The 26,910-nt window shown below is 39.1% G+C and overlaps 1 protein-coding gene and 1 pseudogene across 2 annotated transcripts; one reads left to right on the forward strand and one right to left on the reverse strand.

Moving 5' to 3' along the window:
* Positions 1–472: 472 nt before the first annotated feature.
* On the forward strand, positions 473–25,478 carry LOC116545915 (zinc finger protein 85-like). 2 transcript variants are annotated; one of them, XM_032272325.1, is made up of 3 exons: positions 473–1,384; positions 6,011–6,106; positions 23,803–25,478. In XM_032272325.1, exons 1-3 carry the CDS (start codon positions 1,273–1,275, stop codon positions 25,266–25,268), a joined length of 1,674 nt encoding a protein of 557 aa, XP_032128216.1. In that variant the 5' UTR covers positions 473–1,272; the 3' UTR covers positions 25,269–25,478. The 2 variants fall into 2 exon arrangements, with proteins under 2 accessions (XP_032128216.1, XP_032128217.1); XM_032272326.1 differs by having other exon boundaries at positions 6,032–6,106.
* On the reverse strand, positions 2,333–5,226 carry LOC116545916 (annotated as a pseudogene).
* Positions 25,479–26,910: the final 1,432 nt, after the last annotated feature.

Consider the following 26,910-nt stretch of genomic DNA (forward strand, 5'->3'; position numbering starts at 1 on the left):
CAGAACATTGACATTACTGATGGTCTTATTAGAAATTCAGAAACTCAAACTTTATTCCAGATCTTCTGAAAAAATAATCTGCATTAACAAGACCTCCAGTTTGTTGTACCCATTAAAATGTGAGAGGCATCTTCTAACCCAAAACTTTTTTTCCATCTGAAAAATATACACAACTCATTTTGTATGATGTAAATATAGCAGTAAAAAAGTGTACATATTTGGGTGGGGTGCAGTGGCTCACGCCTGTAATCCCAGCACTTGGAGAGGATGAGGCAGGCACATCACCTGAGTTCGGGAGTTCAAGACCAGCCTGACCAACATGGAGAAACCCCGTCACTACAAAAAATTACCTGGGCATGGTGGCATGTACCTGTAATCCTAGCTACTCCAGAGGCTGAGCAGAATTGCTTGAACCCAGGATGCAGAGGTTGTAGTGGGCCAAGATCACACCATTGCACTCCAGCCTGAGCGACAATAGAGAAATTTGTCTCAAAAAACAAACAAACAAAAGTACGTATTTGCGTTCATGCTCATAACATATATTCACTGATGTAGGTCTTAGGTCACTTTCTTTTCTCATAGAGAATATATTAGATAATATTTCCGTGTTTAAAAATATTTAATTAGATAATTTTAGTTACTCCTGTAAGTTATAACCAGTTCTCTTTAGTGTCGCATTTCACCTTGAGTCAAATTGAAAATTCTGCCCATGGTTGTTACAGAATATCCAAGAGACCGGAGAGACTAATGGGTGAAACGATTTTATTGAGGTGGCCACCGGCTCAGAGGATTAGCATTCTAAGTGCGAGCCCTGGGAGAAGAGAATGGGGTACTTTTATACATCCAGGATTACATAGCAGCTAACAGGTTTACAGAAGTGAGAACAAAGAACAATTAATTTGCAACATGTCTTATGATATGTGTTACATTTAAAAAATAGCTTTTTGAGAAATGCATTGTACATTCTTTGGGTGTTATCTTGCCCTTTGACCTTGCAGCTGGTTAGCAAGAGAAACGGGAGTCCTGAGATACCCGGGAACTTTGCTGAGAATGTGGGGAGAATAGATAAGATAGGTTTTACAGGGATTTAATTTTAAGTAGAGCTGGGGGTTAGGTTTTATATTAAACGGCACACAACACACCAAAATTTACTTTATTATGTAGCAACTATAAATAATAAGGTTTTGTTTTACTATTCTTGATATTATTTAATTCCCTTCTTCATGATCACTTGGTAAATGTGTGTATGTTTTTCAGGGACCATTGACATTTATGGATGTAGCCATAGAATTCTCTCTGGAGGAGTGGCAGTGCCTGGACACAGCACAGAAGAATTTATATAGAACTGTGATGTTAGAGAACTACAGAAACCTGGTCTTCCTGGGTAAGGATAACTTCAAAACACAATTCCTAATATGTCCTAAAGGTTTCATTTCTCTTCATTGTAGAATGTTTTCTGGCAATCTATGCTTTACGTAAATAAGTGTCAGATCCCTGTTTTTAGGAAAATTTGGGATTTGTTCATGTAGATTTTTGTTTCATTAATCTACTAATTTTTCTGAAAACTTGCCAGCTTTATCAATATGAAACAGTCACGTCTTTCCTTATAATTATATTTTAACATAGATATAGTGGGAATAAAATAATGGAAAGAAAACCCTGCTCATTTCCCCAATGTACACTACAACAGCAAAATTATTTTTATTCGTGATTTGTACTACTGCAGGGTGGCAAGCAGGGGTGAAGTTATTGGGGGGAAAGGGGTGGTGGGAACAAATGCCAGAACCAAAACACAGACGTGTGAACAATACCTACTCTAAAAGCAAAACAACAAATAAAGGAGAGAAGGAGAGGAGAGGAAAAAAGAGAAGAGAAAGAAAGGGGATGGGAAGGGAGGAGAGAAGAGAGGCTCTCAAATAGTGCTACAGGTCTTAGACCTTTTAGAATCTTTAAAAGAAAAAATTATTGCTATCAACATGCCACATATCATTTTTCTTTCTCCAGTTTTTTACATTAATATCCTCTGCTTATTTGAAAAAAAAAAACAAAACTAAAACTAAAATAACTCAACATCTCAAATGATCTATAAATTCACCAGGAAACACTCTGTCACTTAAGTTCTCATAGATAATAAAACACTGATAACGATCTGGGACAATGAAACTTCCGACCAGTGTTTGCGGTTGATTGTTTATCAGCTGCTCCTCTATAACACTAACATTTCTCTTTCACGAATATAACCTGGTCTCACTACATCAGAGCTCGCCAAGGTTCATGTCCCTCACTCCGCTTCTGCTAGTCCCAAATGTTTTTCTCCTTTAAATGAAAAAAAAAAAAAAAAAAAAAAAAAAAAAACCTAATTTTAAATTCTGAAAATTCACTGGTTATTATATTATTTGCCATGGGAGGGAGGTATGTGTGAGGTGAGAGAGGATTAATGAAAAACAAAAAAAACACACCTAAATAGCAACATACACAGAAATTTATTTCCAAAATGAATGGGAAAAAGGAGAGAAGAGGAAGGTAGTAGCACTAACCAAAGTCATAAAGCCAGGTTGGAACAAGAACAAATTACTGTGGTTCCTAGAGCCGAACTGAAGAGAAGACAGGCAGAAGGGAAGACAAGATTGGAAGAATTCTGTAGTCAATGGGAATCTTTTTCTATCTCAATGATTTAGTTATAAATATAGATTATTAGTCTTCTCTCTATACATGTAACAAATGCCAAACTTACTACCACAAAATTACTAAAACTGACTTTTTCACATTTGTTAAAAAAGGTAAAAATCACATAATTTTCTTCCCTTCCTTCAGGTCAAGTTCTGAACTAAAATATTACACGTAACAACAGCTAGTCCTAACTTTTAAACAAAGTGAAATCATATAGAGCTCCTTTGCCAGCATAAGGAGCTACATAATTTCTGTTACACTTGCCTAGGCATGAGAAACTTAACAGCAACTCAAAAGGTGGAAGTTAAGGAAAGGAAAGCTATGAAGCAGAGAAAGACTATCAGATGAAACAAATACTCTGAAAAACTCAAATCTGCCATTCAAGTATTGAAAATACCCCAGAGGGGACAATTAATGGGATCTATTACAACAAAGTCAGCAAAGTAAAATGCAAATCTCACTCATGATAAATGGTCTTGATAGGCTGTTTGCTGAAAGACCTAAGGCTGGTGATTCAGTCCACAATTCCTTTTGGACCCTCAAGAAGGGGTTCATTTGAAAGTCATAATTTCCTTTTTGCAATTTTCTCTTTGTTGTCTTCAGAGAATAGTCATTTCCTTCTTTCTTTTATTTATTTTTTTTATTTTTTATTTTTTCTAACACGGGGTTTCACCATGTTGGTCAGGGTGGTCTTGAACTCCTGACCTCAGGTGATCTGTCCACCTTGGCCCCCAAAGTGCTTGGATTACAGGTGTGAGCTACCACGCCCGGCCTCATTTCCTTCTTTCATCCAGGTTATACAGACCGTTTCCTTAAACCCCAAAAAGGGTAATAATTTTCATATACTAAAAGGCTTCTTTTAGAAAATGGGAAAAAGAATATGAGGCCACAGCAGTGATGTTAACAGTTACTCTTCATTGCTTCTTTAGCTGCCATGATCAGTGATGTCAAGCTAGATAGTGGTTTGGCCAGTTTCAGGAAAGGATGCTGTAATAATTCTTTGGCTGAACCCCTTTTTTTCCACATCCATTTCCAAACATCGATTTAAGAAATCCTGGAATATTGGGGAAAGTTTCCGTGGATTCTAAAGTTCTGGGATTCCATTAATTGCTATTAGGTAAAAGATCCTCAAGGGATTTTCACTAAGGTATGGAGGCTCTCCTTCTACCATCTCAATAGCCATGATACCCAGAGACCATATGTCAGCTTTACGGCCGTAAGCTTTCTGTGTATCCATCTCTGGTTCCATCCAGTATAGTGTTCTGACCATGGTATTGCCTTTGCTTTGCTCTGGGGTGATCTGGGCACAGAAACCAAAGTCAGTAAGCTTAACTGATCCTTCCATTCCCAAAAGTACATTGTCACTTTTGATGTCTCTGTGGATCACTTGATTAGCATGTAAAATAGATCACTCTCTGCATACAGCAGCAATCTGTGCTTCCTCCATGCAGGTTTCTGTTACAACATCACTAAGTGATCCACCAGCAAGGTACTCCCATTACCACAAACAGTTTACCTCCTACTAGGTAATTGTCCAAGAAGTTAAATATGTTGGGATTTTTTAATTCTTTCATCACCAGAATCTCGTTAATGATCAATTCCTTCTTTGGCTGTTTCTGTAAATCTGTTTGATAGCAACCTCTTGTCCCAGTGAGTCAGTAGCAGTGAAAACTGTACCAGAAGCCCCTTGTCCAATTTTTTCATATCTTGTATATTGTTTCTTACGGTCACCTATGCTCACAGTAGTTCTTAATTTTTCCATAATCTCTTCATCTGTCATCTTAGTCTTCTTTTCCTGTTTGCCTGGAGACTTGGCACCGCCATCAACATTTGAATCACCAACTGGTGCAGAAACGGTCAGTTACAGACCGTGTGTAAATGGATTTTGTATGATCTGGTCCTGGGGCAGTAACAGGAGGAGCAGTCTCTTCATCGTCATCGTCTTCCCCTGTCACTACTGCTGATGTTTCTGATCCCTTGGCATTCGGGGTGGTGCTGCAGAAGGGAAGTCATCTTTCTCAGGAAGAGTGAAGCTCAGATATTTCTGCTTCACTGTGTTGAAGTCGTAGAACTGTAAGACACCCAGCACAGCCTGAGGATTCTTTTGCTCTAGTTTGGTGATATTGGAAGTTTGTAGTAATCGAGCCCACTGTTCTGGCATGCCAGTGAATTCTCCGGTAACAGCATCAAGGCCAACATGGATAATGTGTTCAAAATCAGATGGAGGAGAAATTTCTGGCCATTCCTTTTCTTTCTTTTTACTTCCTGTCTCTGTGCCTGAGAATATGGAGATGATTTTATTCCTGGGCTTTTTCTCCTCTGGAACAGAGGGCAAAGATTTCAAACTATGATTGGCTGACAAACGGTCTTTGCCTCCAGTGCTAAAAATGGTACTGCTCATTCGCACCGGAGGTGCTGGAGGCTCGTTTTCCATTTCTCCTTTATCAGACATGATTCAGAATTGTGAAATGGCCCTAGGCGAGCCAAGGTCCCCACCCCAGCCAGGCACCTTGGTTGGAGCTTGGCGGGAACGCTGCGGAGCCGTCCCGGGCCAGCACCAGGCACAAGGAGGGGAGAGGAGGGAAGGGGAAGCTGGGTGGGAAGAGACATCCGCTGGAGCAGCTGCTGCTACTGTTAGGCCCAGCTGAGGGGAGCCCTGTGACCACCAGGGAGGGGAAGGGAGGGAGCCTTCAACAAGGGGAAGCGAAACCTCATGTAGATGTTTTATCTTGACCTGAACTTTCCACATTTCTGAGCTGATCTGTGTCCTTCACTCTAGATTAAAGGTAGTTCCAGAAATTTAGTGGCATAAAACATAGTTGCCCACACCTTAATTTTTGATTCAGTAGTACCAGGTAGTAAAATTAAGAATCTACACATTAAAAATATTTCAGTCCAGGTGTGGTGGCTCACACCTATAATCCCAACACTTTGGGAGGTTGAGTTAGGCAGATCGCCTGAGGTTGGGAGTTTGAGACCAGCCTGACCAACATGGAGAAACCCCGTCTCTACTAAAAATACAAAATTGCCTGGGTGTGATGGCACATGCCTGTAATTTCAGTTAGTTGGGAGCTGATGCAGGAGAATAGCTTGAATCCAGGAGATGGAAGTTGTGATGAGCTGAGATCACGCCATTGCACTCCAGCCTGGGCAACAAGAGCAAAACTTTGTCTCAAAAAAAATTAAAATGTCTAAATATTTAGAAATTTCTGTTATAAATTAGTATTCTAAGATTAATTTGCCAGGATATTCTATTACATCTTCTTTACTGAGAAAATTACTAGGTCAATAACTGGAGAATATGAGCAAGATTCATGTTATTTATTTATTAAAAAAACAGGTGTTTCTGTATCTAATTTAGACCTGATCACGTGTCTGGAGAAAGGAAAAGAACCCTGGAATATGAAGAGATATAAGATGGGAGCCAAACCTCAAGGTAAGTAAGAGTGAATACAACACATGACACAGATAAGACGTCCTATGGTGAAAGATAAAGTCGGTCCTTAAAATGTGGCTTGTGAAGCTGTGTTCCAAAGAAAATAGTTTCTGGACAGCCGGGTTGTTTTTGTTTTTGTTTTTGTTTCTTCAACATAGGAACATCTTCTCTCTTATGCTTTATTATTATTATTGTTGTTTTTGAACAGAGTCTTACTCTGTCACCCAGGCTGGAGTGCAATGGCACAGTCTCAGCTGCAACTTCTGCTTCCTGGTTTCAAGCAATTCTCCTGCCTCAGCCTCCCAAGTAGCTGGAATTACAGGCACCTGCCACCATGCCCAGCTAATTTTTTGTTTTTAGTAGAGACAGGATTTCACCATGTTAGCCAGGCTGGTCTCAAACTCCTCACCTCAGGTAACCTACCCGCCTCAGCCTCCCAAAGTGCTGGGATTATAAGGGTGAGCCATGTCTTATGCTTCTAAATTCTTTAATGATTATACTTTCCCTTTGGTGATCTTCCTTGAAGCTTACAGTAACAGCCAAAGTCCTCCTCATGGCGTGTAAGAGACTGCACAATCTGACTCCTTTTCCATTGTTTTTCGGAACACACAAATATCTGCATATTTTGAGAAACTCAAATGTTTGTAAGTTCTCTTGTTGCATCATGTCTGAAATGTGTGTGAGTAGTGGTTTCTGTTCCATTGGTTTTTAAATTTTTCCGCACATTGCATCTTGTTTTTTATTACCAGAGTCTTGAAATATAGTTTGAAATTATAAAGTATGATGGCCCTCTCCTTTTTTTTTTTTTTTTTTGAGACAGAGTTACTCTGTCACCCAGGCTGGAGTGCAGTGGTGCGATCTCAGCTCACTGCAACCTCCGCCTCCTGGGTTTAAGCAGTTCTCCTGCCTCAGCCTCCTGAGTAGGTGAGATTACAGGCATGCACTACTATGCCCAGCTAATTTTTGTAAAAACTAACATATATTGCTGGGCTCAGTGGCTCATGCCTATAATTCCAGCTATTTGGGAGGCTGAGGCAGGAGAATCTCTTGAACCTGGGAGACGGAGGTTGCAGTGAGCTGAGATCTTGTCATGGCACTCCAGCTGGGCAACAAAGAGTGAAACTTTGTCTCCAAAAAAAAAAAAAAAAAAAACCCATATATTTAAAACATAAAATATTAATTTTAGTTTATTTTACATGCTTATTTATTTAAAGATTCTCAATAGAATCTTCTATTTATAATTATACTGCATTTTGTCTGAAATTTTCCTGTATGCAGTACATGCCAATGATTCAAAATACCTCCCTTCCATGAGTACACAATTATAGTCAAATATTGTAGTTATCTAGACAAATTCTTTTTCTTTTTTTTCTTTTTTTGAGACAGAGTCTGCTGTGTCCCAGCCTGGAGCACAGTGGTGCAATCTCGGCTCACTGCAACCTCTGCCTTCCAGGTTCAATCAATTCTCCTGCCTTAGCCTCCCAGTAGCTGAGATTACAGGTGTGTACCACCATGCCTGGCTAATTTTTTTGTTTTTTTTTTGGAGACGGAGTTTCGCTCTTGTTACCCAGGCTGGAGTGCAATGGCGCGATCTCGGCTCTCCGCACTGCCTCCTGGGTTCAAGCAATTCTCCTGCCTCAGCCTCCTGAGTAGCTGGGATTACAGGCCCGCACCACCATGCCCAGCTAATGTTTTGTAGTTTTTTAGTAGAGACGGGGTTTCACCATGTTGACCAGGATGGTCTCGATCTCTTGACCTCGTGATCCACCCGCCTTGGCCTCCCAAAGTGCTGGGATTACAAGCGTGAGCCACCGCGCCCCGCCTAATTTTTTGTATTTTAGTAGGAATGGGGTTTCACCATATTAGCCAGGCTGGTCTCAAACTCCTGACCTCAGGTGATCCACCTGCCTTGGCCTCCCAAAGTGTTGGGATTACAGGCCTGAGCCACCACGACTGGCTGACAAATCCTTTTTTAGTGGTGCATCAATGTTGCGTGCCAGATTTTATGAGTAAAAATTTCTTATTATTTTTATGCAGTTCCATGTTAATGTGTTTTTTCAGTGTAGTTTCTTAACATCAGTCTATTGTATTTTTTGATTTTAGTTATGTATTATAGACAATTTGCAATTCTGTATACTTTAAGGTCAATGTGAGGTTCAATTGAGAGATAAATTAGCCATATGTTTATCACGATCAAATTATATATGTGTATGTATTTATCTATAAATATGATCCCAATTTTGGTTACGGCTTATCTTGCATATATTCTTTCTTAGCTGATTTACAATGGTTGTTTTATCTTGTCTAAGTGAATAGTAATAGAAATAGTCTTATTTTCACCATGTGTTTAATGATAAATATGTATTTCCCTTGAGAGAAACACTTTTATGATTCGAAGGTCATTTTTGAAAAGATTTATAATTCTGTATTTTTTTCACTTTTTCCTTTAGAAAAATTGTTGTAAAAACACATAATATGAAATTTACCATCTTAAATTTATTTAAGTGTATATTTCAGGGTCAGACATAGTGGTGGCTCACATCTGTAATCCTAGGATTTTGGAAGTTTAAGACAGGAGGATTGGCCAGGCGCGGTGGCTCACACCTGTAATGCCAGCACTTTGGGAGGCCGAGGTGGGTGGATCACCTGAGGTCAGGAGTTCAAGACTAGCCTGACCAACATAGTGAAACCCCATCTCTACTAAAAATACAAAAAATTAGCTGGGTGTGGTGGCGGGCACCTGTAATCCCAGCTACTAAGGAGGCTGAGGCAGAAGAAATCACTTGAACCCAGGAGGCGGAGGTTGGTTATGGTGAGCTGAGATTGTGCCATTGCACGCCATCCTGGGCAACAAGAGCGAGACTCCATTCCCCCCAAAAAAAGACAGGAGGATCACTTGAGCCCAAAAGTTTGACACCAGCCTGGGAAACATATCGTGGTTCCCTCTCTACAAAAATTTTTTTAAATAGCCAGGCATGGTGATGTGCACCTTGTGATCCCAACTACTTGGGAGATTGAGTGGGGAGGATTATTTGAGTCTGAGAGTTTGAGGCTGAAGTGGACCATAATTGTTCTACTACACTCCAGGTTGGGTGACAGAGTGAGACTCTATCTCAAAAAGAATCTGTACATTTCAGATATGTTACGTATATTCACATTAGGCCAGGCGCGGTGGCTCATGCCTGTAATCCCAGCACTTTGGGAGGCCGAGGCAGGCAGATCATGAAGTCAAGAGATCGAGACCATCCTGGCCAACATGGTGAAACCCCGTCTCTACTAAAAATACAAAAGTTAGCTGGGTGTGGTAGTGCGCGCCTGTCGTCTCAGCAACATCTTGTGAAACTAAAAGTTGATACCTGTCAATACCCATTAAGTTACAAAAACCTATTTTACCATCTCTGCAGCGCTTGACCAACACCTTTCCATTTTCTGTTTTTATGAGTGTGACCACTTGAGATATGTCATAAGTGGAATCATATACTATTATTTTGTTACTGGCTTATTTCAGGTGATATATTATTCTAAAAGTTTACTTTAAAATGTGACAATTTTTTCTTTTTAAAATTTTTAAAATTTTATTTTATTTGTTTACTTTTTTGAGATGGAGTTTCACCCTTGTTGCCCAAGCTGGAGTGCAGTGGCGCGATCTTGGCTCACTGCAACCTCCACCTCCTGGGTTCAAGTGATTCTGCTGCCTGAACCTCCCACGAAGCTGAGATTACAGGTGCCCACCACTGCACCCGGCTAATTTTTTTTATTTATAGTAGAGACAGGATTTCACCATCTTGGCCGGGCTGGTCTTGAACAGGAGTCCTAGTGATCTGCCCGCCTCGGCCTCCCAAAGTGCTGGGATTACAGGTTTGAACCACCATGACTGTCAAAAATTTTCTTTTTTAAGACCGAATAATATTCCATTGTGTGTATATGTTACATTTTTTGATGTGTTTATAAATCAAGGGACATCTGGGTTGCTTCAGCCTTTTGGTTTGGCTTTTGTGAATACTGGTATAATAAACATGAATGTTTAAATTTTATTTTCATTGTATCATCAATAGATTTGGTGTTTTTAAAAATTTAGGCTGGACGCTGTGGCTCATCCCTGTAATTCTAGCACTTTGGGACGCCAAGGTGGGCAGATCACCTGAGGTCAGGCTGGCCAACGTGGTGAAACCCCGTCTCTACTAAAAATACAAAAATTAGCCCAATACAGAGGTGGGCACCTGTGAGTCCAGCTACTCAGGAGGTTCAGGGAGGAGAATTACTTGACCCTGGGAGGCAGAGGTTGCAGTGAGCTGAGACCGTGGCATTGCCTACCACAGCCTGGGGGACAAGAGCAAAGCTCTGTCTCAATAAAAAAAGTACCCATTCTAATGAGTGTGAGGCAGTTTTGTTTCTTATTGTTATTTTTATGTGTTTCTCTACAAAATATTAATTTCGCATTTCCTTTCAAGTGCTTTTTCTCATTTGTATATCTTTTGTTTTGTGTTGTTTTTGTTTTATTTTTTGTTTTTTGAGATGGAGTCTTGCTCTGTTGCTCAGACTGGAGTGTAGTGGCACAATCTCAACTCACGGCAATTTCCACTTCCTGGATTCAAGTGATTCTCCTGCCTCAGACACTCAAGTAGCTGGGAGCACAGGTGCACACCACCATGCCTGGCTAATTTTTGTATTTTTTGGTAGAGACAATGTTTTACCATATTGCTCAGGCTGGTCTCGAACTCCTGACATCATGATCCGCCTACCTTGGACTCCTGAAGTGCTGGCACTACAAGTGTGAGCCACCGTACCTGGCCTTGTGTATCTCTTTTGATAAAAATTTATATATATATTTTTTTGCAAATCAAGTTATTCAACTTTATTGTTAAGTTTTAAAAGTTGTTTATATATTCTGAATATTAACTCCTACCACAAGCGATTTGCAAATATTTTCACCTATTTCCTAGGAGGCATTGTTTATTGATTTTTTTTTTTTTTTTTTTTTGATGTGCAGAAATTTTAAAGTACAGTGCAGTTACATTTTTCTGGCTTTTTTGTTGTTGTTGTTCATACATTTAATGTCGTTCTAAGAAAACTTTGCCAAGGCCAATATCATATCTTCTTTGTATATTTCTTCTAAAAGATTTATCTTTTATGTCTTAAATATTTTATTTAAAATATTTTTTGTATATGGTTCAAGGGAATATTCCAACTTTATTTTATCATTATAGATATCCAGTTTTCAATATTATTTTTTATTTGTATATATATTATTGCGTTTTAGGTTTTGGGGTACATGTGAAGAACATGCAAGATTGTTGCATAAGTACATACATGGCAGTGTGGCTTGCTGCCTTCCTCCCCATCACCTATATCTGGCATTTCTCCCCATGTTATACCTACCCAACTCCCCACCTCCCACTGTCCCTCCCCTAGTTCCCTATCACAGACCTCAGTGTGTGATGCTCCCTGCCCTGTGTCCATGTGTTCTCATTGTTCAACACCCACCTGTGAGTGAGAACATGCAGTGTTTGATTTTCTGTTCTTGTGTCAGTTTGCTGAGAATGATGGTTTCCAGGTTCATCCATGTCCCTACAAAGGACACGAACTCATCATTCTTTATGGCTTGCATAGTGTTCCATGGTGTATATCTGCCACATTTTCCCTGTCCAGTCTGTCATCGATGGGCATTTGGGTTGGTTCCAAGTCTTTGCTATTGTAAACAGTGCTGCAATGAACATTCGTGTGCATGTGTCCTTGTAATAAAACGATTTATATTCCCCTGGATATATACCCAGTAATGGGATTGCTGGGTCAAATGGAATTTCTATTTCTAGGTCCTTGAGGAATTGCCACACTGTCTTCCACAATGGTTGAACTAACTTACACTCTCACCAACGGTGTAAAAGTGTTCCTATTTCTCCACATCCTCTCCAGCATATGTTGTCTCCAGATTTTTTAATGATTGCCATTCTAACTGGCGTGAGATGGTGTCTCAGTGTAATTTTGATTTGCATTTCTCTACTGACCAGTGATGATGAGTATTTTTTCATACGTATTGGTCTCATATATGTCTTCTTTTGTAAAGTGTCTCTTCATATCCTTTGCCCACTTTTGAATGGGCTTGTTTGTTTTTTTCTTGTAAATCTGTTTTAGTTCTTTGTAGATTTTGGATATTAGCCCTTTGTCAGATGGGTAGATTGCAAAAATTTTTTCCCATTCTGTTGCTTGCCGATTCACTCTAATGATCATTTTTTTTGCTATGCAGAAGCTCTGGAGTTTAATAGGTCCCATTTGTCTATTTTGGCTTTTGTTGCCAATACTTTTGGTGTGTTAGTCATGAAGTCCTTGACTATGCCTATGTCCTGAATGGTTTTGCCTAGATTTTCTTCTAGGGTTTTATGGTGTTAGGTCTTATGTTTAAGTCTTTAATCTGTCTGGAGTTAATTTTAGTGTAAGCTGTCAGGAAGGGGTCCAGTTTCTGCTTTCTGCACATGGCTAGACAGTTTTCCCAACACCATTTATTAAGCAAGGAATCCTTTCCCCATTGCTTGTTTTTGTAAGGTTTGTCAAAGATCAGATGGTTATAGATGAGTGGCGTTGCCTCTGAGGCCTCTATTCTGTTCCATTGGTCTGTATTTCTGTTTTGGTACCAGTACCATGCTGTTGTGATTACTGTAGCCTTGTAGTATAGTTTGAAGTCAGGTAGTGTGATGCCTCTAGCTTTGTTCTTTTTGCTTAGAATTGACTTGGCTATGCTGGCTCTCTTTTGGTTCCATATGAAGTTTAAGGTGGGTTTTTCAAGTTCTGTGAAGGTCATTGGTAGCTTGATGGGGATAGCGTTCAATCTATAAATTACTTTGGGCAGTATGGACATTTTCACGATACTGATTCTTCCTAACCATGAGAATGGAATGTTTCTCCATCTGTTTGTGTCCTCTCTTATTTCATTGAGCAGTGGTTTGTAGTTCTCCTTGAAGAGGTCCTTTACATTCCTTGTTAGTTGTATTCCCAAATATTTTATTCTCTTTGTAGCAATTGTGAATGGCAGTGCATTCTTGATTTGGCTCTCTTTAAGTCTGTTATTGGTGTGTGGTGTATAGGAATGCTTGTGATTTTTGCACATTGATTTTGTATCCTGAGACTTTGCTGAAGTTGCTTCTCAGTTTCAGGAGACTTTGGGCTGAGACGATGTGGTCTTCTAAATATACAATCATGTTGTCTGCAAATAGAGACAATTTGACTTCCTCCTTTCCTAACTGAATACCCTTTATTTCTTTTTCTTGCCTAATTGCTCTGGCTAGAACTTCCAATACTATATTGAATAGGAGTGGTGAGAGAGGGCATCCTTGTCTAGTGCCAGATTTCAAAGGGAATGCTTCCAGTTTTTGCCCTTTCAGTATGATATTGGCTGTGAGTAATATTATTTTTTGATGAGATTATCTTTTTCTCCATTGTTTGCTCATGTGAAAGATCACTTGGTCATATATAGAAGGGTTCATTTCTGTGTTCTCCATTCTGTTCTTGCATCCATTTATCTTTGTGGCAGTACCACATTGTTTTTGTTATTGTAGGTTTTAATATGTTTTAAAATCAGGAAGTATAATGCCTCTTTGTTCCTATTCAAGGGTATTTGTCCATAGTTTATTACCAAATTTAAAAATTTTAAGTTATATTTCTATTAAAAACTGTGCATTGGGATTGTTACAGAGATCATATTGAATTTGTTTACCACTGTAGGTCATATTAACATCTTTGAAAAATTAAATTTTTTGACCCTTGAGCAAGAATATGTTGAATAATTTCTTTTCTTTCCTTTTTTTTTTTTTTTTTGAGACAGCGTTTTTGCTCTTGTTGCCCAGGCTGGAGTGCAATGGCTGGATCTTGGCTCACTGCAACCTCCGCCTGCCTGCCTCACCTTCACAAAGTGCTGGGATTACAGGCGTGAGCCACTGTGCCTGTCCTGAGTGTCCTTTATTTTCATATATATTTGTATTTGCCAGTTTTGGTTTTGCTGTTAATTTCTAGTTTCATCCAGTTTTGGTGAAAAAGCATATACTGTCTACTTGTGGTCTTCTTTATTTGGTGTTTTCATTTTAAGACAGGATCTTGTCCGTGCGCTGTGGCTCATGCCTGTAATCCCAGCACTTTGGGCGGCCGAGATGGGCAGATCACCGGAGGTCAGGAGTTCAAGACCAGCCTGACCAACATGGTGAAACCCTGTCTCTGTAAAAAAAAAAAAAAATTTTTTTTGTGAAAAGAAAAAGAAAGACAAGATCCTACTCTGTCAACAAGGCTGTTGTGCAGTAGCATGATCTTGGCTCACTGCAACCTCAATCTGCTATACTCAAGTGATCCTTCCACCTCAGCCTCTTGAGCTGGAACCATAGACATACACTATAATTCCTGGTTTGTTTTATTATTAGTAGGGTCAGGCGTTCACTGTGTTGCCCATGCTGATCTCAGACTCGGCCAAGTGATCCTTCCACCTTAGCCTCTCAAACTGCTGGGATTATAGTCATGAGCCACTGCATCCAGCTGATATTCCTAAATTTAATAAGATTTGGTATGTGTCCTAACAGTATACAGCAGGTGAAAATAAGAATATGTGTATTATATTGCTTTTTCATTTTTTGAGACAGTCTTGCTCTGTCACCCCAGCTAAAGTACAGTGGTGCAGTGTTGGCTCACTGCAACTTCTGCCTTCTGGGTTCAAAGCATTCTGCTGCCTCAGTCTCCAGAATAGCTGGGACTACAGGCATGTGCCACCATGCCCGGCTAATTTTTGTATTTTTAGTAGAAACAAGGTTTCACCATATTGTCCAGGCTGGTCTTGAACTCCTGACCTTGTGATCTGCCTGCCTTGGCCTCCCAAAGTGTTGGGATTACAGGCATGAGCCACTGCACCTGGCCTTATCTTGCTTTTGACTGGAAAGTTTTGTACATGCCTGCTAAGCCTAGTTGTTCTGTGATATGGTTTGGATGTGCACCTCATGCTGTAACGTAATCCTCAATGTTGGATGTGGAACCTTGTGGCAGATGTTGAGGTCATTAGGGGCAAATTCCTCATGAATGGCTTGACACCATCCTCTTGGCAATCAAAAAGGTTATACTCTACTCAAATGAGAGCAGGTGTATCAAGAGAACCTGGCTCCTTCACCTCACAGTTACTCTCTCTTACTTACCATGTGATTAGTCCAGTTACTTTTTGCCTTCCACCATGATTTTAAGTCCTGAAAACCTCACAGGAGGCAGATGCTGGCATACACTTCCCACTTGTTGTATAGTCTTCAGAATGGTGAGCCAAACCTTTTTTTTATTTGAGATGGAGTCTCACTCTGTTGCCCAGGCTGGAGTGCCATGGCACTTTCTTGGCTTGCTGCAGCATCTGCCTTCCAGGTTCAAGTGATTCTCCTGCCTCAGCCTCCCAAGTAGCTGGGATAACATGCGTGCACCACGCATGACACTTGGGTAATTTTTGTATTTCTAGTAGAGACAGGGTTTCACTATATTGGCCAGGCTGGTCTTGAGCTCCTGACCTTGTGATCCGCCTGCCTCGGCCTCCCAAAATGCTGGGATTACAGGCGTGAGCCACCACGCCTGACCCTTTTATCTTTATAAGTTATCTACTCTCAGGTATTCCCGTATATGCAGAATAATTAATACAGTCTATATTGTTGTCTAAGTTTTTTGTTTTTTTATTTATTACTGCAAATGCGGTCTTGATATTATTATGTTGCTATATATTTCTTATTTCACTTTTGTCAGTATTTGCTTCATATATTTTTTGAGCCCTGGTGTGTGTGTGTGTGTGTATATATGTATATGAATATTGTGTGTGTATATGCACACACACACACACACAACATACAGATGGATATAATGTTATATCTGAGTGAGTTAGAGAAAGTGCCACACTCTGAGTTCTGATTGTGAGTCCTTTATTGCTGGTGACCAAGAGACAGCTAACACTCAAAATTCTCTTGGCCCCAAGGAAGGGTTTTTGATTTCCTTTTATATGTTGCTTAGGGTAAGGGAGCAAAGCGGAAGTTTACAGAAGCAGAATAAACAAGTTAGGGGAGGAAACTGGTAACCAGGGGAGGTGGAGGTTCTCATGATTGCTAATTACTAAGAGTATTTCCATATAATCAATCACGAAGCGGGTATTCACAATAGCAGGTAGATTTACCAAGCAAGACATGGTTACCTCGGTTACAGGTACTGAGAACAGCGTGACCCAAACCTCAACAGTTCAAGGCTCTGAGTACAGCGTGACTCAGTAATGCATCTGTCAGGGCTATGGCAGGGAGGGAGAAGCTAAGCTGGAGCTTGTCACGCTTATTTCTAAGATGGAGTCAGGTTAGTTCATTTCAATAATAGTTATAGATTCCTGGTAAATTGTGGAATTTACCAGGAATTTACCAACATAGAGAAATGCTATCTCTACTAAAAATACAAAATTAGCTGGGCATGGTAGCACATGCCTGTAATCCCAGCTACTTGGGAGGCTAAGGCAGGAGAATTGCTTGAACCCAAGAGGCGGAGGTAGCCGTGAGCCAAGATCCCATCATTGTACTCCAGCAGGGGCAACAAAAGGGCAACTCAGTCTCAAAAAAAGAAAAAAATGGAGATTACATAAAACATCTTAAAGCTAAAACAATATATTTTAATCTCATAACTTCAATTTAATACAAAAACCATACCTCTATATTTTTCAGTTATTAAAAATTGTAACTCTAAGGGTTTTATATACCATCCTTATGATAGTAAAGAATTTTTGCCTGGGTGTGGTGGCTCACGCCTGTGATCCTACCACTTTGGAAGGCCGAGGCAAGTGGATTATTTCAGGTCAGGAGTTGGAGACCAGCTGGCTAACATGGTGAAACTCTGTCTCTACTAAAAATACAAAAAAAAAAAATTAGCTGGGCATGGTGTTGCCTGCCCCAGCTACTTGGGAGGCTGAGGCAGGAGAATCTCTTGAGCCTGGAGGGGAAGGTTTTAGTGAGCTGAGATCATGCCACTGTACTCCAGTCTGGCAATAGAGTAAGACCCTGTCTCAAAAAAAAAAAAAAAAATTCTTTATGTGTCTGTATATTTGTATTGAACGGAGAGCTTTACAATTATATATGGCTTTATAATGCTATCCAGCATCATTTTAATATTCAACCTAATGGATTCATTTTAGCGTTTTTCTTTGTTTATATGCAGTCTCACTGTGTTGATCAGGCGGATCTTGAACTCCTGGTCTCAAGTGATCTGTCGTGGCCTCCTAAAATTGCAGGATTATATTCATGAGTCACTGAGGTTTTCTTTGTTTGTTTGTTTTTTGAGTAGAGACAGGGTTTCCTCACGTTGCTCAGGCTAGTCTTGAACTCCTGAGCTTAGGCAATTAGCCTGCCTCAGTCTCCCAAGTGCTGGGATTACAGGCGTGAGCCACTGTACCCAGCCAATATGGTATTTTTTGTAAGACTGTCGTAGTGGTGATAACAACCACACCTTTTATTTTGCACAGTCTTTATTTTCATCTTGTTTTTGAAGTAAAATAATTTTGAACCAAGTATTATTGGTTAAAAAATTTCTATTATATCAAAATTTGGAAAGTTCTCAGCTTTTATTTACCTTCAAGTGTCCTCATATTACTTTTGACCTATATTCTTCTAGGATCCCTTTCATGAATACATTGATCTACTTGATAATGCCAAATAAGTTTTGTATTCTGTGCAATTTTATATTTCTGTGTTATATATTCTAGGGCTTGCCACCTCATACCAGTTAATTGTGTTTTGATTAAAACTATTTAAGTATGTGTATGACAGTATTTAAGTCTGAACAATTTAAGACAGTGTTGAGTAAATCAAATATGAATCAGCCATAAGTCTATTGCCGATGTAATTATCTCTGTCTGTATAAATATTATTCCTGTATTTTTTTTATAATTTGTATATTTGCTGCGTAGGTTTCTTGTGAATGGTTGTTTAATTCTAAGTGAGTAGTCATATAAATCCTTCTAATTTTGACATTACAATTTCTTTGTGAATCTGTATTATTTTTGTGTGGGAGAAACAGTTTTGGATTTAACAATAATTTGAGAACTATGATAAATCTGTATCTCTTTTAGGTATTATTGTTTATTTTTACTTGTCCAAAACATATAACAAAATTTAGAATAAATATTGTTTTCTTTTTTCTTTGAGATGGAGTTGTGCTGTCTCATCCAGGCTAGTGTAGTGGTGTGATCTCGGCTCACTGCCTCCTGGGTTCAAACAATTCTTGGCCTCAGCCTCCCAAGTAGCTGGGATTACAGGTGGGCATAACCATGCCCAGCTAATTTTTTTGTATATGTTCTTTTTTAGTAGAGACTGGGTTTCACCATGTTGGCCAGGCTGATCTTGAACTCCTGACCTCAAGTGATCCACCTTCCTCAGCCCCCTAAAGTGCTGGGATTACAGACATGAGCTACTGCACCCTGCCCAAAATATTTAAAAATATTTAGTGTAGTCTTATTAATGATACTGACACTGTTATAAAACATATTGCTAAAATGTTTTCATCTTGCAAAGCTAAATCTCAATATACATTAAACAACCACCAGCTATTCCCATTTTGTGGCCCTTTTGAAACAACACTGTTTTCTGTTTCTGAATATAACTGTTTTGCATATCATACAATCGCTGTATTATTGTGACTGGCTCATTTAATTTTGCATAATGTCATAAAGATTTATCTTTATAGTTATATTTTTTGCTTTTTGCAAACTAAGTGATATTCCAGTATATTTATACGTCAAATTATATTTACTGAGTAATTTGGTGACAGAAATTTGCATTGCTTGTACCTACTAGCTTTCAGTGACACTGCTGCAATAATTATGGGTATGCAAGTCACTCTTTGTATGACCGAATATGTGAAAGTTTATACATGTTCTGCATTCTACTTTCTTAACTTTATATTCCTTTTTGTTGTTGGCTTACAGTATACTTAATTAACTCTGTATTCTTACAAAATTATTTTAGTTCTGTAGCTTTGCAATGTGTTTTGAAATAAGAAACTCGTACCTTCAGCAATTTTCTTTTTCTTTTTTTTTTAAAGACGGGGTTTCACCGTGTTGGTCAGGCTGGTCTTGAACTCCCGACCTCAGGTGATCCGCCTGCCTTGGCCTCCAAAGTGCTTGGATTACAGACGTGAGCCACCACACCTGGCCTACCTTCAGCAATTTTCTTGTTTTGAATATTGTTGGGTATTTTATTGTCTCTTGAGATTTCATATACTTTTGGAGTTGTTTCTATTTTTTTGAAAAATTTGAAAAACATTACGTTAACTCTGTAGATTACATTGAGCAATGTTAGTTATTTCAACCTTTGAACAATAGCATACTCAAAAGTGTGTCAATTTCTATGTATTTGTGAATTTTTCCATTTTTTTCTATTATTGTTTTATACTCTCATTGCATTTTGGTCATAGAAAGTAACCCATATAGTTTCAGTTTTAAAAAATTTATTGGGCCGGGTGCGGTGGCTCAAGCCTGTAATCCCAGCACTTTGGGAGGCCGAGGCGGGTGGATCACGAGGTCAAGAGATCAAGACCATCCTGGTCAACAAGGCGAAACCCCGTCTCTACTAAAACTACAAAAAATTAGCTGGGCATGGTGGCGCATGCCTGTAATCCCAGCTACTCGGGAGGCTGAGGCAGGAGAATTGCCTGAACCCAGGAGGCGGAGGTTGCGGTGAGCCGAGATCGCGCCATTGCACTCCAGCCTGGGTAACAAGAGCGAAACTCCGTCTCAAAAAAAAAAAAAAAAAAAAATTATTAAGACTTCTTTTTTGACCTAACAGGTGGTTCTTTCAAGGGGAGTGTTTTATGAGCTAATGAGAAGGGTGTGTATTCTGATGTTGAGCTCTCTTTACCTTTAATGTTGAGAAATAATTGTTTTATACTGCCTTCAAGTTTTGTTTCCTTACTAGTATTCTTTTTTTTTAAATTACTGAAAATGGGTTATTGAAATATTCTACTATAATTACATTACTCTCTGTGTGTTTCTGCAGTGCTGTCAATGTTTGCTTTATGTATTTGGAACCCTAATATGAGATACGCATACACATACAAATTTGTTGTAGGCTTCCAGTGACTGAATCCATTATTTTTTAATGTCCTTCTTTGTCTCTTTGGAGTTTTGACTTAAAGTACATTTTATTATAAATGACAGGTTTTGACTTAACTTGTATCTGTGTAATATTATTTTGACCTCTTCTTCTCTCATTTGGTTAATATTTACAAAAAAATTCTACTTTTATCTTGGCACTTTCAGTCTTTTTTTATTATTAGATCTCAACTGACTTATGGAAAGGCAAGCTTGATTGGAAAGTTAATTATATATAATATATGTCTATTATGTAATTTGTATATAAATTTTATTTATATAAATAATTTTCTGACAGAAACATGAATGTTATTTTATTAATTATTTTATTAGATTCTTGTATCTTTGTCTTTCATTTTCTCTCTGTCTTCCTTTTTTCACTTTATATTTTTTGCATTGATATGCTTTCAATTCTCTCATATTTTCTTTCATATATCTATACAGATATTTCCTTTATGGCACCTTTGAGATTACATACAAACTCTAAAAGTTAAAACAGTTTCTGTAATCCCAGCACTTTGGGAGGCCGAGGCGGGTGGATCACAAGGTCAAGAGATCGAGACCATCCTGGTCAACACGGTGAAACCCCGTCTCTACTAAAACTACAAAAAATCAGCTGGGCATGGTGGCGCGTGCCTGTAGTCCTGGCTACTCAGGAGACTGAGGCAGGAGAATTGCCTGAACCCAGGAGGCGGAGGTTGCGGTGAGCCGAGATCGCGCCATTGCACTCCAGCCTGGGTAACAAGAGCGAAACTCTGTCTAAAAAAAAAAAAAAAAAAGTTTTAATCTGGTAAAAAATTAACTTCATTTGCATACAAAAATTCTTCCTCATTACATCTGCTCTCAAGTTTGATATTCATGTTGTTAATTATATCTTATGTTAACACTCATTAACAGATGTTTATGATCACTTCTATGCTGTTATCTTTCAAATTTTAGAAAATGATTGGCCGGGCGCCATGGCTCACGCCTGTAATCCCAGCACTTTGGGAGGCCGAGGTGGGCGGATCACAAGGTCAAGAGATAGAGACCATGCTGGCCAACATGGTGAAACCCCATCTCTACTAAAAATACAAACAATAGGCCGGGCGCGGTGGCTCACGCCTGTAATCCCAGCACTTTGGGAGGCGGAGGCGGGTAGATCACGAGTTCAAGAGATCGAGACCATCCTGGTCAACATGGTGAAACCCCGTCTCTACTAAAAATACAAAAAATTAGCTGGGCATGGTGGTACGTGCCTGTAATCCCAGCGACTCAGGAGGCTGAGGCAGGAGAATTGCCTGAACCTAGGAGGCGGAGGTTGCGGTGAGCCGAGATCGCGCCATTGCACTCCAGCCTGGGTAACAAGAGCGAAACTCCGTCTCAAAAAAATAAATAAATAAAAATATTAGCCGGGCATGGTGGCACGTGCCAGTGGTCCCAGCTACTCGGGAGGCTGAGGCGGAAGAATCACTTGAACCCAGGAGGTAGAGGTTGCAGTGAGCCAAGATTGCGCCACTGCACTCCAGCCTGGCGACAGAAAGAGACTCCACCTCTTAAAAAAAAAGAAAATGATTAAAAATGTTTTCTGCCTCATTATGATAATGCTAAAGAATGCTATTATTGTGCATGTACATATCTTTCCCAGAAAATTATGTTTTTTTGGTATGGTTTTGTGTTGTTTTCTTACATTAACGTTATTTGCAGTGGAAGGAACTCCTTTCAGGATCTTTGAAATGTAGGATATATGCAGTGCCAATATTCTTTCTTAGGATTAGGTTATTTTGGAAGGTCTTTTATTTTGATGTGGTAGGCCAAGTTTGTTATTTGTGTTATTCTCACTGAACAGCTATTTTTTTTCAAGACTTTGACTATATCACCCAGTTCCATTCAGGTCTTCCAAATTTTCTTAAAAGTTCACTGTTTATCTCATAAGACTATTCTTGCAAATGACACATCATTTTATCTTACAGTTCCCAAGATTCTCTTCTTGTCTCTGACTTTTTATCTCTATAATTTGTGTTTTTTGATATTATTATTTTTGTTATTATTTTTCTGATTTTCAAGTTGTCTTTTTTTCTATTTCACTCATTGTGTAATATTATTTTAAATTTTTTTTTTTTTTTTTTTTTTTTTTTTTTGAGACGGAGTTTCGCTCTTGTTACCCAGGCTGGAGTGCAATGGCGCGATCTCGGCTCACCGCAACCTCCACCTCCTGGGTTCAGGCAATTCTCCTGCCTCAGCCTCCTGAGTAGCTGGGATTACAGGCATGCGCCACCATGCCCAGCTAATTTTTTGTATTTTTAGTAGAGACGGGGTTTCACTATGTTGACCAGGATGGTCTCGATCTCTTGACCTCATGATCCACCCGCCTCGGCCTCCCAAAGTGCTGGGATTACAGGTGTGAGCCACCGCGCCCGACCACATCTTCATATTTTTATGATTGCTTACCGGAAGTTTGATAATGTTTTTGATGGGCCATGTTGCCCTAATATTTTGTATATATTCTAATTTTTGAGATTTGGATATTGAAAACAAGCTACCTGTCACCGTCTTTATAATTTATGTAGCTTTGTGCTGGCACAGCCTGAAACCAATTGTCTTGCCTAGACATTTTGGAAGTCTCTCAAACATGTTCTTAGAATGTGTCTTGTCTAAAATTCTGTGTTTTTTTTTTTTTTTTAATAAAGAAATATGTTAAGGCCGGGCGCGGTGGCTCAAGCCTGTAATCCCAGCACTTTGGGAGGCCGAGGCGGGTGGATCACGAGGTCAAGAGATCGAGACCATCCTGGTTAACATGGTGAAACCCCGTCTCTACTAAAAAAATACAAAAAATTAGCTGGGCATGGTGGTGCGTGCCTGTAATCCCAGCTACTCAGGAGGCTGAGGCAGGAGGATTGCCTGAACCCAGGAGGCGGAGGTTGCGGTGAGCCGAGATCGCGCCATTGCACTCCAGTCTGGGTAACATGAGTGAAACTCCGTCTCAAAAAAAAAAAAAAAAAAAAAGAAAAAAAGAAATATGTTAGTGTTTCTTCTTAATAGTAATCACTCTCTACACCTGTTCCCTGTCTAAGGTGCTGCAGTCTCTCTGCTGCTGTTTAACACTTAACTTTGGTCTAAACAGACTCAAACTGTAATTCCAAATTATACCATTTCCTTTTGGCACTTTATGTCATGGGAGACGGATACAGACACCAGTGTCTGGAAAGGGCCCTAGAAACCAGAAAGAAAGATGTATGTGCCACTATTTTTTTGTCTTTTAAAAAAGAAACCAGGAATTTGCAATTTGCTTCTGAAAACATCATGTTATATTGGGGAGCAGAAAGAGCTGTGTTGGGTAAATTTAACAGACTTTTTTTTTTCTTCTCTGGAGCTCTTTGCATTATGCTCACCTGGGGCACTGCACACACTTTATATTTATAAATTTTTTTACAAATGTATTCTGGTCAGAATGTTTTATTACATTTATTTGTCTACATGGATTTAGGACCTGTGGTATATTGCTGTGCCATCTTACATAGTTTGTATAGTATAGATTAGATTTGTAAAGTATATTCATCTGAATCTAGTAAATAAAATAATTTGTTATTTTTATTTCTTTCAGTTTTGAGTTATTTTCCCAAAGACCTTTGGCTGGAGCAAAACATAAAAAATTCCTTCCAACAAGAGATACTGACAAGATATGGAAAATGTGGACATGAGAATTCACAATTAAGTAAAGGTCGTAAACGTGTGGATCAGTGTAACGTACACAAAGGAAGTTATAATGGACTTGACCAATGTGTGACAACATCTCAGAGTAAAAAATTTCAATGTGATAAATATGTGGAAGTCTTTCATAAATTTTCAAATTCAAGTACACATAATATAAGACATACTGGAAAGAAACCTTTCAAATGTCAAGAATGTGACAAATCATTTTGTATGCTTTCACATCTAACTCAACATAAGATAACTCACACTGGAGAGAAACCATATAAGTGTGAAGAATGTGGCAAAGCTTTTACTCGATCTTCAACTCTTACTACACATAAGAGAGTTCATACTGGAGAGAAACCCTATAAATGCGAAGAATGTGGCAAAGCCTTTACTCGATCCTCAACTCTTGCTATGCATAAGAGAGTTCATACTGGAGAGAAACCCTACAAATGTGAAGAATGTGGCAAAGCCTTTAAACAGTATTCAAACCTTACTAGGCATAAAAAAATTCATAGTGAAGCAAAACCATTCAAGTACGAACAGTGTGGCAAAGCTTTCAAACTATCCTCCACCTTTACTATGCATAAAATAATTCATACTGGAGAGAAACCCTACAAATGCGAAGAATGTGGCAAAGCTTTTAACCGATCCTCCACCGTTACTGTACGTAAGATAATTCATACTGGAGAGAAACCATACAAGTGTGAAGAATGTGGCAAAACTTCTAACCGTTCTTCAGACCTTACTAAACATAAGATGGTTTATACTAGAGACCAATCCTACAAATTTGAAGAATGTGGCAAAACTTTTAACCAATTTGCAACTCTTACTACTCATAAAATCATTCATACTGGAGTGAAACCTTACAAGTGTGAAAAATGTGGCAAAGCTTTTAACCATTCCTCAACCCTTACTATCCATAAGAGAATTCATACTGGAGAGAAACCCTACAAATGTGAAGAATGTGGCAAAGCTTTTAACCGGTCCTTTGCACTTTCTAGACATAAGATAATTCACATTGGAGAGAAACGTTACAAATGTGAAGAATGTGGTAAGGCTTTTATACAGTCTTCAAGCCTTACTACACATAAAAGACTTCATAGTGAAGAGAAACCCTACGAATGTGAAGAATGTGGTAAATCTTTTAAACATTCCTCAAGCCTTACTAGTCATAAGAAAATTCATACTGAAGGGAAACCTTACAAATGTGAAGAATGTGGCAAAGCTTTTAACCGATCCTCAACCCTTACTGTGCATAAGAGAATTCATACTGGAGAGAAACCCTACAAATGTGAAAAATGTGGCAAAGCCTTTACCAATTCTTCACACCTTGCTAAACATAAGAAAGTTCATACTGGAGAGAAACCCTAAAATTTGAAATTTGAAAAATGTGGCATAGCTTTTAACCGGCCCTGAACTCTTACTAGACATAATTCATACTGGAGAGAAACCCTACAAATGTAAAGAATGTGGCAAAGCTTTTAACTGATCCTCAACTCTTACTATGCATATGATAATTCATACTGGAGAGAAACCCTACAAGTGTGAAAAATGTGGCAAAGCCTTTAATAAGTCCTCAAACCTTACTACACATTAGAAAATTCATGAGAGAAAATCTACAAATGTGAAAAATGTGGCAAAGTTTTTAACCATTCTTCAAACCTTACTGAACATAAGTTAAGCAGTTCTCGACTCTTACTCATAAGATAATTCATACTGGAGACAAACCCTACAAATGTAAAGAATATGGCAAAGCTTTTAACTGATCCTCAACGCTTACTATGCATATGATAATTCATACTGGAGAGAAACCCTACACATGTGAATAATGTGGCAAACCCTCTAATAAGTTCGCAAACCTTACTAAACATAAGAAAATGTATACTGGAGAACAGCCCTACAAATGTGAAGAATGTGGTGAAGCCTTTAGTGCATTCTCAAGCCTTACTCAACATAAGATGATTCATACTGAAGAGAAACCTTACAAATGTAAAGAATGGCAAAACTTCTTAACTACTCAAACCTTTCTAGTCAAGATAATTCATACTGGAGAGAAACCCTACAAATGTCAAGAATATGGTAAAGCTTTTAACTGATACTCAACCCTTACTATGCATAAAATGATTCATACTGCAGAGAAACCCTACAAATGTAAGAATGTGGCAAAGCCCTTAAACATGCCTCAACTCTAATGAAACGGAAAATAATAAATACTGCAGAGAAACCCAACAAATGTGAAGAATGTGGCAAAGTTTTTAACCGGTTCTCAACCCTTACAAGACATAAGAGAATTCATACTGAAAAAAAAACCCTAGAAATATAAATAATATGGCAAAGCCTTTTTTTAACATGGAGTTTCACTCTTGTTGCCCAGGCTGGAGTGCAATGGCACAATCTTGGCTCACCACAACCTCCACCTCCTGGGTTTTAGGGATTCTCCAGCCTCAGCCTCCTGAGTAGCTGGGATTATAGGCATGCTCCACCATGCCCAGCTAATTTTGTATTTTTAGTAGAGATGGGGTTTCTCCATGTTGATTAGGCTGGTCTCTAACTCCTGAACTCAGGTGATCTGCCCACCTCAGCCTCCCAAAGTGCTCGGATTACATGCGTGAGCCACCATGCCTGGCCACCTCAAACTTTCCTAAACGTAAAAGAAATCATAGTGGTGAGAAATTTTAGAAATGTAAAAAATGTGACAAAGCCTGTAAATGATTGTTGCACTTGATTGTTGGTAGAGTAGTTTATACTGGACAAACTTTTTTTTGTTTTTGATGGAGTCTTGCTCTGTTGATAGGCTGGTGCGCAGTGGTGCAATGCCTGCTCACTGCAACTTCCAGCTCCCTGATTTAAACGATTCTCCTGCCACAGCCTTCCCAGTAGCTGAGGTTTCAGGCACACACCACCACACCCAGCTAATTTTTGTATTTTTTAGTAGAGACAGGGTTTCACAATGTTGGCCAGGATGTCTCAATCTCCTGAACTTGTGGTCTGCCCACCTCAGTTTCCCAAAGTA

The sequence above is a fragment of the Sapajus apella genome, unplaced genomic scaffold, assembly GCF_009761245.1.
Source record: "Sapajus apella isolate SASKATOON/1434 unplaced genomic scaffold, GSC_monkey_1.0 scaffold446, whole genome shotgun sequence".
NCBI classification, from domain to species: Eukaryota; Metazoa; Chordata; class Mammalia; order Primates; family Cebidae; genus Sapajus; species Sapajus apella.